The 17,076-nt window shown below is 54.4% G+C and overlaps 1 protein-coding gene across 1 annotated transcript; it reads right to left on the bottom strand.

Moving 5' to 3' along the window:
- Positions 1-4,137: 4,137 nt before the first annotated feature.
- On the bottom strand, positions 4,138-16,247 carry LOC144486851 (atypical kinase COQ8A, mitochondrial-like; the record flags this gene model as incomplete). Its single annotated transcript, XM_078204870.1, has 5 exons — positions 4,138-4,650; positions 7,248-7,334; positions 11,079-11,144; positions 12,281-12,388; positions 15,993-16,247. Coding segments are annotated over 5 exons (819 nt in total), but the record flags the coding sequence as incomplete, so codon positions are not given.
- Between the last annotated feature and the right edge of the window lie 829 nt (positions 16,248-17,076).

The raw sequence follows: 17,076 nt of genomic DNA, 5'->3' as shown, positions 1-17,076 counted from the left end.
GGCCTGGGTGGGATTGGCTTGATGGGCCGAATGGCCTCCTTCTGCACTGTAGGGATTCTATGACACAGGCAGCGAATAGGAGAGGGGATCAGAGAGATAGATTTGGAAGTTTCTTTTGACGTTTATTTATTAGTGTCACTGACATTGACACCGCAATGAAGTTACTGTGAAAATCCCCGAGTCGCCACACTCCGGCGCCTGTTCGGGTTACACTGAGGGAGAATTTAGCATTTAACCAGCACGTCTTTCAGACTGTGGGAGGAAACCGGAGCACCCGGAGGAAACCCACGCAGACACTGGGAGAACGTGCAGACTCCACACAGACAGTGACCCGAGCCGGGAATCGAACCCGGGTCCCTGGCGCTGTGAGGCAGCAGTGCTAACCCACTGTGTCACTGAGCCAGAAGGAGTGCCTTAGAGGAGGAGAGAGATATGGAGAGATTTACCCAAGGAAAACATATCGACTGGATGCCTGACTCCGCACCTGTCCTCCTAGTCATTTTCGACAGTTTGCTCAGGTGATCAAGTAGAAAGGGTCGAGAGCTTCAAGTTTTTAGGTGTCCAGATCACCAACAACCTGTCCTGGTCCCCCCCACGCCGACACTATAGTTAAGAAAGCCCCACCAACGCCTCTACTTTCTCAGGAGGCTAAAGAAATTTGGCATGTCCGCTACGACTCTCACCAACTTTTACAGATGCACCATAGAAAGCATCCTTTCCGGATGTATCACAGCTTGGTATGGGCTCCTGCTCTGCCCAAAACCGCAAGGAACTACAAAGGGTTGTGATCATAGCCCAGTCCCATCACGCAAACCAGCCTCCCATCCATTGACTCCGGCTACACTTCCCGCTGCCTCGGGGAAAAGCAGCAGCATAATCAAGGACCCCCACACACCCCGGACATTCTCTCTTCCACCTTCTTCCGTCGGGAAAAAGATACAAAAGTCTGAGGTCACGTACCGACCGACTCAAGAACAGCTTCTTCCCTGCTGCTGTCAGACTTTTGAATGGACCTACCTTATATTAAGTTGATCTTTCTCTGCACCCTAGCTATGACTGTAACACTGCATTCTGCACCCTCTCCTTTCCTTCTCCCCTATGTACTCTATGAACGGTATGCTTTGTCTGTATAGCGCGCAAGAAACAATACTTTTCACTGTATCCCAGTACATGTGACAATAATAAATCCAATATTAAGTTGATCTTTCTCTATACCCTAGCTGTGACTATAACACTACATTCTGCACCCTCTCCTTTCCTTCTCCCCTATGTACTCTATGAACGGTATGCTTTTGACTGTACAGTGCGCAAGAAACAATACTTTTCACTGCATCCTAATGCGTATGACAATAATAAATCAAATCAAAACACGTGGACTGGATTCCGGACTCCATTCATCCTTGTCCTAATCGGTTTAGTATCGATTTTTAAAGGTGCGGTACCCCACTGGGGACACCCAGCCAACCTAAAAATGTCCCGTTCATCCCAACTCTCTTTGTTTCCCGTCTTATAACCAGCGCTCTGCGCATGTGGGTTGAATATCTAAATATATTACATCGACTGCTTTCCCCATATCGACCCTGTGAGTTACACCTCGAAGGAAAAACAGATTTCTCAGACATGGCGCTGTGAGGTAGACAAGTCATGTCTACCACCCGCCTGAGACATTTGCCACCGTGTCGCCCAGGTATCAGAGGAAGGATGTCCTTGCTATAGAGGGAGCACAGCGAAGGTTTACCAGGCTGATTCCTGGGATGGCAGGTCTGTCATATGAGGAGAGACTAAGTCGGTTAGGATTATATTCACTGGAGTTTAGAAGAGTGAGAGGGGATCTCGTAGAAACTTATAAAACCCTAACAGGGTTAGACAGGGTAGATTCAGAAAGAATGTTCCCGATGGTGGGGGGAGTCCAGAACTAGGGGGTCATAGTTTGAGGATAAGGGGTAAACCTTTTAGGACTGAGGTGAGGAGAAATTTCTTCACCCAGAGAGCGGTGGAATTCACTCCCACAGAAAGTAGTTGGGGCCAAAACATTTCAGGAAAAAATTAGATATCGCTCTTGGGGCTAAAGGGATCGAGGGATATGGAGGCGGGGAAGGGGGAGGAATCAGGATATTGAATTGGATGATCAGCCATGATCAAAATGAATGGTGGAACAGGCTGGAGGGGCTGAATGGCCGACTCAAAGAACAAAAAACAAAGAAAATGACAGCACAGGAACAGACCCTTCGGCCCTCCAAGCCTGTACCGACCTCTCCTGCTTCTAGTTTCTATGATAGGACAACTGGCAACTTGCAGTAAAAAGCCACACTCTGCCGTGATTGGCTGTCGGTGACTCTTGGCCAACGGTGCTAGCCGGGAGGCTCCACAGGAAACAACGGACCCTCCTGGAGCCCCTTCCCATTCACCATTGGACACAATCCCAATCCCCTTCCCATTCACCATTGGACACAATCCCAATCCCAAACCCCTTCCCATTCACTCCCATTGTACACAATCCCAGTGGACCCAAACCCCTTCCCATTTCCCCCCCATTGTACACAATCCCAATGACCCAAACCCCTTCCCATTCACTCCCATTGTACACACTCCCAATGACCCAAACCCCTTCCCATTCACTTCTATTGTACACACTCCCAATGACCCAAACCCCTTCCCATTCACTCCCATTGTACACAACCACAATGGACCCAAACCCCTTCCCATTCACTCCCATTGTACACAACCACAATGGACCCAAACCCCTTCCCATTCACCCCCATTGTACACAATCCCAACGGACCCAAACCCCTTCCCATTCACCCCCATTGTACATAATCCCAATGGACCCAAACCCCTTCCCATTCACCATTGTACATAATCCCAATGGACCCAAACCCCTTCCCATTCACTCCCATTGTACACACTCCCAATGGACCCAAACCCCTTCCCATTCACTCCCATTGTACACATTCCCAATGGACACAAACCCCTTCCCATTCACTCCCATTGTACACATTCCCAATGGACACAAACCCCTTCCCATTCACTCCCATTGTACACATTCCCAATGGACCCAAACCCCTTCCCATTCACTCCCATTGTACACAATCCCAATGGACCCAAACCCCTTCCCATTCACTCCCATTGTACGCATTCCCAATGGACACAAACCCCTTCCCATTCACCCCCATTGTACACATTCCCAATGGACCCAAACCCCTTCCCATTCACTCCCATTGTACACATTCCCAATGGACACAAACCCCTTCCCATTCACCCCCATTGTACATAATCCCAATGGACCCAAACCCCTTCCCATTCACCATTGTACATAATCCCAATGGACCCAAACCCCTTCCCATTCACTCCCATTGTACACACTCCCAATGGACCCAAACCCCTTCCCATTCACTCCCATTGTACACATTCCCAATGGACACAAACCCCTTCCCATTCACTCCCATTGTACACATTCCCAATGGACACAAACCCCTTCCCATTCACTCCCATTGTACACATTCCCAATGGACCCAAACCCCTTCCCATTCACTCCCATTGTACACAATCCCAATGGACCCAAACCCCTTCCCATTCACTCCCATTGTACGCATTCCCAATGGACACAAACCCCTTCCCATTCACCCCCATTGTACACATTCCCAATGGACCCAAACCCCTTCCCATTCACTCCCATTGTACACATTCCCAATGGACCCAAACCCCTTCCCATTCACTCTCATTGTACACAATCCCGATGGACCCAAACCCCTTCCCATTCACTCCCATTGTACACATTCCCAATGGACACAAACCCCTTCCCATTCACCCCCATTGTACAGAATCCCAATGGACACAAACCCCTTCCCATTCACCCCCATTGTACACAATCCCAATGGACCCAAACCCCTTCCCATTCACTCCCATTGTACACAATCCCAATGGACCCAAACCCCTTCCCATTCACCCCCATTGTACACAATCCCAATGGACCCAAACCCCTTTCCCTCACTGTGATGAGGAAAGTAAAGTGTGAAAAGTCTGGAATTTGAGTGTGGGCAAGGTTGGCATGTGTCGATCCCATGATCCCATTCCCTGCACAATCACAGTCAGTGAGAAGGTCTACATTTGCAACAAGCACAGGGGACTGAAGGGGCTGGGGTCATCAAGTTTAATTCCAGAGGATGGGAAGTATTCTAAGTGCTGTTATTGGCCAACTCTTGGCTTGGAGACTCAGTTGTCTTTGGACGCACAGCCGTCACTCATCGGTGGTCTGGATGCAATTGAATTGAGATGGGAGAGGAGGAGGGAGCCACGAGCAGTAAGAAAAGGGGTCGCCTCATTCCGCCAGGTACACGTTGACCCCGGTTAACCTCTGACCTCCGCCCTCCCGACCCCCGGCCCGCCCCAGTATCGGTCGTAGGCCTCCTCGAACATGGCCTTGCAGGCGATGCGGGCCTTCAGCTTGGAGCAGACGAGGAAGGAGCCGGCCATCTTGCGGTGCAGGGAGTAGGTCTCCTCAGGGGGCGGGGTCAGCCGGTGCTGGAGCATGATGGGAAGGAGGTCGTGGATGCGCCGGGTGGTGGTCTGGGAGCCAAAGTCGAAGGGATCCGAGGAGGAGAAAGCTTCGCCCAGGATCATCACCGCGTCAACGTGAGCGTCCTTCATCACCTGACAAGAGGAAAGGTCACCGGGAGGTCAGCCAAACTCATACCGGGCTCCGATTGGTCACTTACCCTGGGCTCCGCCCACACCTTGTTACAGATGTCGTATCTCAGGGACATCGCAGGTCATTGCATCACCGCATTGTCCCAACCAAGTCCACACACCCGCCTGACCCCATCTGACCCCGCGACTCACCCCACCTCTGACCCCGCCTCTGACCCCGCGGCACACCCCGCAACTCACCCCGCCTCTGACCCCGCGACACACCCCGCCTCTGACCCCGCGACACACCCCGCCTCTGACCCCACCTCTGACCCCACGACTCACACCGCCTCTGACCCCGCCTCTGACCCCGCCTCTGACCCCGCGACACACCCCGTGCCCCACCCCGCGACTCACCCCGCCTCTGACCCCACGACACACCCCGCCTCTGACCCCACGACTCACCCCGCCTCTGACCCCACCTCTGACCCCGCGACTCACCCTGCCTCTGACCCCGCCTCTGACCCCGCGACACACCCCGCCTCTGACCCCGCGACACACCCCGCCTCTGACCCCGCGACACACCCCGCCTCTGACCCCACCTCTGACCCCACGACTCACCCCGCCTCTGACCCCGCTTCTGACCCCGCCTCTGACCCCGTGCCCCACCCCGCGACTCACCCCGCCTCTGACCCCGCGACACACCCCGCCTCTGACCCCGCCTCTGACCCCACGACACACCCCGCCTCTGACCCCACGACTCACCCCGCCTCTGACCCCGCCTCTGACCCCGCGACTCACCCTGCCTCTGACCCCGCCTCTGACCCCGCGACTCACCCAGCCTCTGCCCCCGCCTCTGACCCCGCGACTCACCCCGCCTCTAACCCCGCGACACACCCCGCCTCTGACCCCGCTTCTGACCCTGCGACACACCCCGCCTCTGACCCCACGACTCACCCCGCCTCTGACTCCACGACTCACCCCGCCTCTGACCCCGCCTCTGACCCCGCGACTCACCCCGCCTCTGACCCCGCCTCTGACCCCGCGACTCACCCTGCCTCTGACCCCGCCTCTGACCCCGCCTCTGACCCCGCGACTCACCCTGCCTCTGACCCCGCCTCTGACCCCGCGACTCACCCTGCCTCTGACCCCGCGACTCACCCCGCCTCTAACCCCGCGACACACCCCGCCTCTGACCCCGCTTCTGACCCTGCGACACACCCCGCCTCTGACCCCACGACTCACCCCGCCTCTGACTCCACGACTCACCCCGCCTCTGACCCCGCCTCTGACCCCGCGACTCACCCCGCCTCTGACCCCGCCTCTGACCCCGCGACTCACCCTGCCTCTGACCCCGCCTCTGACCCCGCCTCTGACCCCGCGACTCACCCTGCCTCTGACCCCGCCTCTGACCCCGCGACTCACCCTGCCTCTGACCCCGCGACTCACCCCGCCTCTGCCCCCGCCTCTGACCCCGCGACTCACCCCGCCTCTGACCCCACGACTCACCCCGCCTCTAACCCCGCGACACACCCCGCCTCTGACCCCGCCTCTGACCCCACGACTCACCCCGCCTCTGATCCCGCGACTCACCCCGCCTCTGATCCCGCGACTCACCCCGCCTCTGACCCCGCCTCTGACCCCACGACTCACCCCGCCTCTGACCCGACTCACCCCGCCTCTGACCCGACTCACCCCGCCTCTGACCCCGCCTCTGACCCCGTCTCTGACCCCGCCTCTGACCCCACGACTCACCCCGCCTCTGATCCCGCGACTCACCCCGCCTCTGACCCCGCCTCTGACCCCACGACTCAACCCGCCTCTGATCCCGCGACTCACCCCGCCTCTGACCCCGCCTCTGACCCCGCCTCTGATCCTGCGACTCACCCCGCCTCTGACCCCGCCTCTGACCCCGCCTCTGACCCCACGACTCACCCCGCCTCTGACCCCGCCTCTGACCCCGCCTCTGACCCCACGACTCACCCCGCCTCTGATCCCACGACTCACCCCGCCTCTGACCCCGCCTCTGACCCCGCCTCTGATCCCGCGACTCACCCCGCCTCTGACCCCGCCTCTGACCCCGCCTCTGACCCCACGACTCACCCCGCGACACACCCTGTGACCCACCCCGCCTCTGACCCCGCGACCGACCCCGCCTCTGACCCCGCGACACACCCCGCATCTGACCCCGTGACACACCCCGCCTCGGACCCCGCGACTCACCCGGCGACTCACCCCGTCTCTGACCCCGCGACCTACCCCGCCTCTGACCCCGCGACACACCCCGCGTCTCACCCCGCCTCTGACCCCGCGACTCACCCCGCCTCTGACCCCGCGACTCACCCTGCGACTCACCCCGCGTCTGTCCCCGCGTCTGACCCCACGACTGACCTAACATCTGATCCCTTCTGACCCCACTTCTGACCTCATGTCGGACCCCGTCTGACCATGCGTCTGACTCCCAGTTCCGGCTCAGAGTCTATTCTGACTCTGGGTCCAGTCTGGGTCCAGGTCAGTTCGGGTCCCACCCCAGGCCTGGTCCGGGTCCCACTCCGGATCTGCCCTGATTGACGGCAGTCTCTTGGCTCTGGGTGTAACTGGAGCTACGATACCACACTCACCTTGGTCTCATACCCAGTGAGCAATTTGAGCTCAATAGATTTCCGCAGAACTGACTCGCGATCACACTCCGCTGCAGATCGAATCACCTGACAGACAGACAAATTCACAATTAATCACCAAACTCCGAGACTGTTTCAACCCACACAGATACCAGCTCCCTCTACACTGTCCCCCATCAAACACTCCCAGGACAGGTACAGCACGGGGTTAGATACAGAGTAAAGCTCCCTCTACACTGTCCCCCATCAAACACTCCCAGGACAGGTACAGCACGGGGTTAGATACAGAGTAAAGCTCCCTCTACACTGTCCCCCATCAAACACTCCCAGGACAGGTACAGCACGGGGTTAGATACAGAGTAAAGCTCCCTCTACACTGTCCCCCATCAAACACTCCCAGGACAGGTACAGCACGGGGTTAGATACAGAGTAAAGCTCCCTCTACACTGTCCCCATCAAACACTCCCAGGACAGGTACAGCACGGGGTTAGATACAGAGTAAAGCTCCCTCTGCACTGCCCCCATCAAACACTCCCAGGACAGGTACAGCACGGGGTTAGATACAGAGTAAAGCTCCCTCTACACTGTCCCCCATCAAACACTCCCAGGACAGGTACAGCACGGGGTTAGATACAGAGTAAAGCTCCCTCTACACTGTCCCCATCAAACACTCCCAGGACAGGTACCGCACGGGGTTAGATACAGAGTAAAGCTCCCTCTACACTGTCCCCATCAAACACTCCCAGGACAGGTACAGCACAGGGTTAGATACAGAGTAAAGCTCCCTCTACACTGTCCCCCATCAAACACTCCCAGCACAGGTACAGCACGGGGTTAGATACAGAGTAAAGCTCCCTCTGCACTGCCCCCATCAAACACTCCCAGGACAGGTACAGCACGGGGTTAGATACAGAGTAAAGCTCCCTCTGCACTGCCCCCATCAAACACTCCCAGGACAGGTACAGCACGGGGTTAGATACAGAGTAAAGCTCCCTCTACACTGTCCCCATCAAACACTCCCAGGACAGGTACAGCAAGGGGTTAGATACAGAGTAAAGCTCCCTCTGCACTGTCCCCCATCAAACACTCCCAGGACAGATACAGCACGGGGTTAGATACAGAGTAAAGCTCCCTCTGCACTGCCCCCATCAAACACTCCCAGGACAGGTACAGCACGGGGTTAGATACAGAGTAAAGCTCCCTCTGCACTGTCCCCCATCAAACACTCCCAGGACAGGTACAGCACGGGGTTAGATACAGAGTAAAGCTCCCTCTACACTGTCCCCCATCAAACACTCCCAGGACAGGTACAGCACGGGGTTAGATACAGAGTAAAGCTCCCTCTACACTGTCCCCATCAAACACTCCCAGGACAGGTACAGCACGGGGTTAGATACAGAGTAAAGCTCCCTCTACACTGTCCCCCATCAAACACTCCCAGGACAGGTACAGCACGGGGTTAGATACAGAGTAAAGCTCCCTCTACACTGTCCCCCATCAAACACTCCCAGGAAAGGTACAGCACGGAGTTAGATACAGAGTAAAGCTCCCTCTACACTGTCCCCATCAAACACTCCCAGGACAGGTACAGCACGGGGTAGATACAGAGTAAAGCTCCCTCTGCACTGTCCCCATCAAACACTCCCAGGACAGGTACAGCACGGAGTTAGATACAGAGTAAAGCTCCCTCTACACTGTCCCCATCAAACACTCCCAGGACAGGTACAGCATGGAGTTAGATACAGAGTAAAGTTCCCTCCACACTGTCCCCATCAAACACTCCCAGGACAGGTACAGCACGGGGTTAGATACAGAGTAAAGCTCCCTCTGCACTGCCCCCATCAAACACTCCCAGGACAGGTACAGCACGGGGTTAGATACAGAGCAAAGCTCCCTCTACACTGTCCCCCATCAAACATTCCCAGGACAGGTACAGCACGGGGTTAGATACAGAGTAAAGCTCCTTCTACACTGTCCCCATCAAACACTCCCAGGACAGGTACAGCACGGGGTTAGATACAGAGTAAAGCTTCCTCTACACTGTCCCCATCAAACACTCCCAGGACAGGTACAGCACGGGGTTAGATACAGAGTAAAGCTCCCTCTACACTGTCCCCCATCAAACACTCCCAGGACAGGTACAGCACGGGGTTAGATACAGAGTAAAGCTCCCTCTACATTGTCCCCCATCAAACATTCCCAGGACAGGTACAGCACGGGGTTAGATACAGAGTAAAGCTCCCTCTGCACTGTCCGCCATCAAACACTCCCAGGACAGGTACAGCACGGGGTTAGAAAGGAGTAAAGCTCCCTCTGCACTGTCCCCCATCAAACACTCCCAGGACAGATACAGCACGGGGTTAGATACAGAGTAAAGCTCCCTCGACACTGTCCCCATCAAACACTCCCAGGACAGGTACAGCACGGGGTTAGATACAGAGTAAAGCTCCCTCTACACTGTCCCCATCAAACACTCCCAGGACAGGTACAGCACGGGGTTCGACACAGAGTAAAGCTCCCTCTACACTGTCCCCCATCAAACACTCCCAGGACAGGTACAGCACGGGGTTAGATACAGAGTAAAGCTCCCTCTGCACTGCCCCCATCAAACACTCCCAGGACAGGTACAGCACGGGGTTAGATACAGAGTAAAGCTCCCTCTGCACTGCCCCCATCAAACACTCCCAGGACAGGTACAGCACGGGGTTAGATACAGAGTAAAGCTCCCTCTACACTGTCCCCCATCAAAAACTCCCAGGACAGGTACAGCACGGGGTTAGATACAGAGTAAAGCTCCCTCTACACTGCCCCCATCAAACACTCCCAGGACAGGTACAGCATGGGGTTAGATACAGAGTGAAGCTTCCTCTACACTGTCCCCATCAAACACTCCCAGGACAGGTACAGCACGGGGTTAGATACAGAGTAAAGCTCCCTCTACACTGTCCCCATCAAACACTCCCAGGACAGGTACAGCATGGGGTTAGATACAGAGTAAAGCTCACTCTCCACTGTCCCCCATCAAACACTCCCAGGACAGGTACAGCACGGTGTTAGATACAGAGTAAAGCTCCCTCTACACTGTCCCCCATCAAACACTCCCAGGACAGGTACAGCACGGGGTTAGATACAGAGTAAAGCTCCCTCTACACTGTCCCCCATCAAACACTCCCAGGACAGGTACAGCACGGGGTTAGATACAGAGTAAAGCTCCCTCTACACTGTCCCCCATCAAACACTCCCAGGACAGGTACAGCACGGGGTTAGATACAGAGTAAAGCTCCCTCTACACTGTCCCCCATCAAACACTCCCAGGACAGGTACAGCACGGGGTTAGATACAGAGTAAAGCTCCCTCTACACTGTCCCCATCAAACACTCCCAAGCCAAGAAAAAGACCGCAAGAAACTACAAAGGGTTGTGAATGTAGCCCAGTCCCATCACGCAAACCAGCCTCGCATCCATTGACTCCGTCTACACTTCCCGCTGCCTCGGGAAAAGCAGCCGGCATAATCAAGGACCCCCACGCACCCTGGACATTCGCTCTTCCAACTTCTTCCATCGGGAAAAAGATACAAAAGTCTGAGGTCACGTACCGACCGACTCAAGAACAGCTTCTTCCCTGCTGCTGTCAGACTTTTGAATGGACCTACCTCGCATTAAGTTGATCTTTCTCTACACCCTAGCTATGACTGTAACACTACATTCTGCACTCTCTCCTTTCCTTCTCTATGAACGGTATGCTTTGTCTGTACAGCGCGCAAGAAACAATACTTTTCACTGTCTCCCAATACATGTGACAATAATAAATCAAATCAGAAGGTGAGCTTACCTCGATGTACTCATCTGTGAACGCCCTATCAAATTCCCGCGTCGCTCCAAAGTCCAGCAGGGAAACCTGGGGAGAGCAGACACAGGGTTCGAGACCTGATCAAAGAGTTGCTGGATATTGTACACCCCACGCACCCCCGAAACCCCCCCCGCCCAGAAAATATTCTCCCTCTCCCCCACCCATCACCCCCACCCTCTCCCCCTCTCCCCTTCCCTCTCTCCCACCCTCTCCCCCTCCCTCTCTCCTTCCCCCTCACCCTTTCCCTCACCCTCTCCCCCACCCCCTCTCCCCACTCCCTCTCCCTCACCCTCAACAGGGCAGTGGAGTTGGGGTCGGCAGGGGATTTGGAGGGGGGGGGGGGAAACGATGTACACACACAGAGAAACAGCTTCCTCCGTCCCAGACGTCCTCCTCACCCGCCCCTCCCCCTCCCTCCTCCCGTACCCTCCCCGAAATTCCCCCTGCCCCCTCCCTTCTCCCTCCCCACTCCCTCTGTCCTCCCCTCCCTCCCCCTATCCTCCCCTCTCCCCACGGTACGAACCGCCGCGCCGCCATTTGAGTTGGAACAACAGAGAAAGCTAGCTGTTAAAAATCATGTTCATAATTGGTAAAAGTTACATTATTTTGTTTTTTTATATTCGAACTGTGCTCTTAAATAAACTGTGTTTTGATAAAAGCTGGATCACTCGAATCATACCTGGAGAAGGGGGAGGCCGTGGCCTAGCGGTATTATCGCTTGACTATTAATCCAGAAACCCAGCTAATGTTCTGGGGGACCCGGGTTCGAATCCCCGCCACGGCAGGTGGTGGAATTTGAATTCAATAAAAAATATCGGGAATTGAGAATCTACTGATGACCCATTGTGGGAAAAACCCATCTGGTTCCCTTTAGGGAAGGAAATCTGCCGTCCTTACCCCGGTCTGGCCTACATGTGACTCCAGAGCCACAGCCAATGTGGTTGACTCTCAACTGCCCTCCAAGGGGCAACTAGGGATGGGCAATAAATGCTGGGCCCAGCCAGCGACGCCCATGTCCCACAAAAAACAAACCTTACATTCGCCCGAATGTCAAAATCAAATGTTCAAACTTAGGATCTAGGCGTACGTGACAAAGCACCTCCTGAGCCGAGTGTTAACACGAACACTCTCCCACCTCCCCACCCTCCCATCGCTGGCACTGCGCTCACCGCTGTGGGACTTACCTGCCTATTCTGTGGGTCATAGAAGAAATTGGACCAGTTGGGGTCAGTCTGCATGTACCGGAATTCGAAGAGTTCACGCAGACACAGCCTCAGGATGTTGGCGCAGATCTGGGCAGAGAGAGAGAGAGATAGAGAGAGAGAGAGGGACAGAGAGAGACAGAGAGCGACAGAGAGAGAGATAGATAGAGAGAGATGCAGAGAGAGAGAGACAGAGAGACAGAGACAGAGCGACAGAGAGAGAGAGACAGACAGAGAGGGAGAGAGACAGAGACAGAGAGAGAGAGACAGAGAGAGAGAGACAGAGAGAGAGACAGAGACAGAGAGACAGAGAGAGAGAGAGCGAGAGCGAGAGAGAGAGAGAGAGATAGAGAGAGAGGGAAACAGAGAGAGAAAGAGAGCGACAGAGAGAGAAAGAGCGAGAGAGAGAGAGATAGATAGAGAGAGATGCAGAGAGAGAGAGACAGAGAGACAGAGACAGAGCGACAGAGAGAGAGAGACAGACAGAGAGGGAGAGAGACAGAGACAGAGAGAGAGACAGAGAGAGAGAGACAGAGGGAGACAGAGACAGACAGAGAGACAGAGAGAGAGACAGAGACAGAGACAGAGAGAGAGAGAGCGAGAGCGAGAGAGAGAGAGATAGAGAGAGAGGGAAACAGAGAGAGAAAGAGAGCGACAGAGAGAGAAAGAGCGACAGAGAGAGAGAGAGATAGATAGAGGGAGATGCAGAGAGAGACAGAGAAGAGAGAGAGAGAGGCAGAGAGAGAGAGAGAGAAAGAGAGCGACAGAGAGAGAGAGAGATAGATAGAGACAGAGAGAGAGAGGGAGAGACAGAGAGAGAGAGAGACAGAGAGGCCAAAAGGTTAAGCATAGACCACTGGGGCTCAATAATGAGACAAAGACAGGTGGCAAAGCAATAGAGGCAGCAGAGCGACACAGTGGTGAGCACTGCTGCCTCACAGCGCCAGGGACCCGGGTTCGATTCCAGCCTTGGGTCACTGTCTGTGTGGAGTTTGCACATTCTCCCCATGTCTGTGTGGGTTTCCTCCGGGTGCTCCGGTTTCCTCCCACAGTCCGAAAGACGTGCGGGTTAGGGTGGATTGGCCAAGGAGCAATTTACCATGGCCAATTCACCCCACCTGCACCTCTCTGGCCCCTTGATGTTGTGGCCAAACGGGGCCATCTAAAATGGCGATTTGCAAAGCACTCTGGGGCAATTGGGCAAGAACTGAAATGCCCGGCTGCAGCTTAAAAGACAAACCGGCTGCAACCCGGACGTGTGAATCCACAGGAAATGGGTCATCTCCAGGATCAAAGAGACTTTCTGGTCACACTGGGTTGTGTACCAGACACGTGACCCCTTGTTTGGGGGGAAGGTGTGAACTCTATGTGCCTCCAGCACCTACGGGCATGGCCGTTGGGGACACATCCAGAGATCGGTGTGTCGGCACCTGATTGGACTCTTATCAATCAGGGTGATCAAGTCCTGATCGATTGATTGACAAGAATCAGGAGACCGCCCAAAAGGACTCAAAACCAGGGAGGGATAAAAGCTGCTGCAACAGAAGAATCTCTCTCTCGCTCTCTCTGTCTCTCTCTCTCTGTCTCGCTCTCTCTCTCTCGCGCTCTCTCTCTCTCTCTCTCTCTGAACCCACGAACGAGCTACAACACCGGTGACTGTTGCCAGCGACGGCCAGCACGAGGAGAGCCATCACACCCGAGTAGGAAGGAAGGAAGACCAGAGCCAGAGTGCCAGGCCAGACCAAAGGACCAGACCACGCAGTGAATGACTGAGACCAGCGCACAGATAAAGGCCAATATCTGCATTGGTACTTGCCAGTCACGCAAAGTTAAGTCAAGGTCTCGTATTGGACTTGAACATTAGTATTTTCTGTCAGATAACTTATTGTTGGTTGGGTGGCTGATTATTGGTTGTGTGGGTTTAAATAAATATTGGTTGTACTAACAAGACGTCTACTCGTGGTTATTTGTCCATCGTATAAGGGTTAAAACAGACTGCAGCAGATAAGAGGCAACAGTTTCCAAAGATGTGCAGGTTAGGTGGATTGGCCATGCTAAATTGCCCCCTTAGTGTCCAAAGATGTGCAGGTTAGGTGGATTGGCCGTGCTAAATTGCCCCCTTAGTGTCCAAAGATGTGCAGGTTAGGTGGATTGGCCATGCTAAATTGCCCCTTAGTGTCCAAAGATGTGCAGGTTAGGTGGATTGGCCATGCTAAATTGCCCCTTAGTGTCCAAAGATGTGCAGGTTAGGTGGATTGGCCATGCTAAGTTGACCCCGTAGTGTCCAAAGATGTGTAGGTTAGGTGGATTGGCCATGCTAAATTGTCCCTTAGTGTCCAAAGATGTGCAGGTTAGGTGGATTGGCCATGCTAAATTGTCCCTTAGTGTCCAAAGATGTGTAGGTTAGGTGGATTGGCCATGCTAAATTGTCCCTTAGTGTCCAAAGATGTGTGGGTTAGGTGGATTGGCCATGCTAAATTGCCCCCCTTAGTGTCCAAAGATGTGTAGGGTAGGTGGATTGGCCATGCTAAATTGCCCCTTAATGTCCAACGATGTGCAGGTTAGGTGGATTGGCCATGCTAAATTGTCCCTTAGTGTCCAAAGATGTGTAGGTTAGGTGTATTGGCCATGCTAAATTGTCCCTTAGTGTCCAAAGATGTGTAGGTTAGGTGGATTGGCCATGCTAAATTGCCCCTTAGTGTCCAAAGATGTGTAGGTTAGGTGGATTGGCCATGCTAAATTGTCCCTTAGTGTCCAAAGATGTGTAGGTTAGGTGTATTGGCCATGCTAAATTGTCCCTTAGTGTCCAAAGATGTGTGGGTTAGGTGGATTGGCCATGCTAAATTGCCCCCCTTAGTGTCCAAAGATGTGTAGGGTAGGTGGATTGGCCATGCTAAATTGCCCCTTAATGTCCAACGATGTGCAGGTTAGGTGGATTGGCCATGCTAAATTGCCCCTTAGTGTCCAAAGATGTGCAGGTTAGGTGGATTGGCCATGCTAAATTGCCCCTTAATGTCCAACGATGTGCAGGTTAGGTGGATTGGCCATGCTAAATTGTCCGTTAGTGTCCAAAGATGTGTAGGTTAGGTGGATTGGCCATGCTAAATTGTCCCTTAGTGTCCAAAGATGTGTAGGTTAGGTGGATTGGCCATGCTAAATTGCCCCTTAATGTCCAACGATGTGCAGGTTAGGTGGATTGGCCATGCTAAATTGTCCCTTGGTGTCCAAAGATGTGCGAGTTAGGTGGATTGGCTAAATTGTCCCTTAGTGTCCAAAGATGTGCAGGTTAGGTGGATTGGCCATGCTAAATTGCCCCCTTAGTGTCCAAAGATGTGTAGGTTAGGGGGATTGGCCATGCTAAATTGCCCCTTAGTGTCAGGAGGATTAGCAGGGTAGATATGTGTGATTATGGGGAGAGGGCCTGGGTGGGATTGCAGTCGGTGCAGACTCGATGGGCCGAATGGCCTCCTTCCGCACTGTAGGAATTCTTTGAATCTATAAGCAGGACTCATTGGACGGCCCTTTCAAAGAGATAGTACAGGGATGCTGGCCTGAATGGCCTCTCCGTCATTCGACAACTCTATCCATTGACTCTTTATGGGTAACGCGGTCAGGCCCCATAGACGCATCTAACTGATCGGCAGAGGAACCGGCTGGAGGCGTCCCCGCGATCCCAGACGGGATCTCCCTTTACCTCGTTCCGGGTCTCTTGGTCCAGTCCCTCGGCCTTGTCCAGCGGGAAGCCAGGGGCCAGCTCGGTGGTGAGGACGCCCTTGCTGCTCAGCCCCTCAATAACGGACGGCACGGCGAAGTAAGTCTCATCCCTCAACAACTCCCTGGAAGACAGGACGCGGGTCAGGAGGTCAGGTTTGTCGATGGCGGGCGCAATGTTGGGCGGGAGGGTGAGCTGCGAGGAGGACGCGGAGAGGCCTGGGCGCGGTTTCAGTCCCTTGAAAGCGGGTGGACAGGGCGGTGAGGAAAGTTTTTGGCTCACTTGCCGTCATCGGTACAGGAGTTGCGACGTCATGTTACAACCAGACAAGACATTGGTGCGGTCACATTTGGAGTACTGCGGACAAATCTGCTTTCCCTGCCGCAGGAAGGATGCTATTAAACTGGGAAGAGGGCAAAGAAGATCTCACAAGTCACGATGAAAGAATACACCCAGCAACAGGCCCTTCGGCCCACTGCGTCCATCGCAGGTCCTATCCCTCTGTTTATGTGTCTATCAAGATACACCTTGAATGTAACTAACGTCCCCGCTTCCACCACCTCCTCTGGCAGCGCGTTCCAGGCACCCACCACTCTCTGCGTGAAAAACTTCCCCCCGCACATCTCCCTTAAACTTTCCCCCTTGAACCTGTGCCTCCCCCCCTTGTAATTGAGGCTTCCACCCTGGGGGAAAAGCCTCTGACTATCCACCCTGTCTGTGCCTCTCATCATTTTGTAGACCAGGTCTCCCCTCAGCCTCCGTCTTTCCAGTGGAAACAATCCCAGTTTATCCAACCTCTCCTCATAGCCGACACCCTCGAGACCAGGCCAACATCCTGGTGACCCTTCTCTGCACTCTCTCCAAAGCTTCCTCCTGGTAGTGTGGTGACCAGAACTGCACGCAATACTCCAAATGCGGCCTAACCAAGGTGTTATATAGCCGCAACATGATTTCCCAACTCTTGTACTCAACGTCCCGGTCGATGACGGCAAGCATGCCTTCGTAACCACCTTAACCACCTGTGGCTGCCACTTTTAGGGAACTGTGGACCTGCACGCCCAGGTCC

Source organism: Mustelus asterias, unplaced genomic scaffold (genome assembly GCF_964213995.1).
Source record: "Mustelus asterias unplaced genomic scaffold, sMusAst1.hap1.1 HAP1_SCAFFOLD_494, whole genome shotgun sequence".
Taxonomy (NCBI): Eukaryota; Metazoa; Chordata; class Chondrichthyes; order Carcharhiniformes; family Triakidae; genus Mustelus; species Mustelus asterias.
The sequence above is the reverse complement of the archived record's forward strand: the minus strand, read 5'-3'. Positions and strand labels throughout refer to the sequence as shown.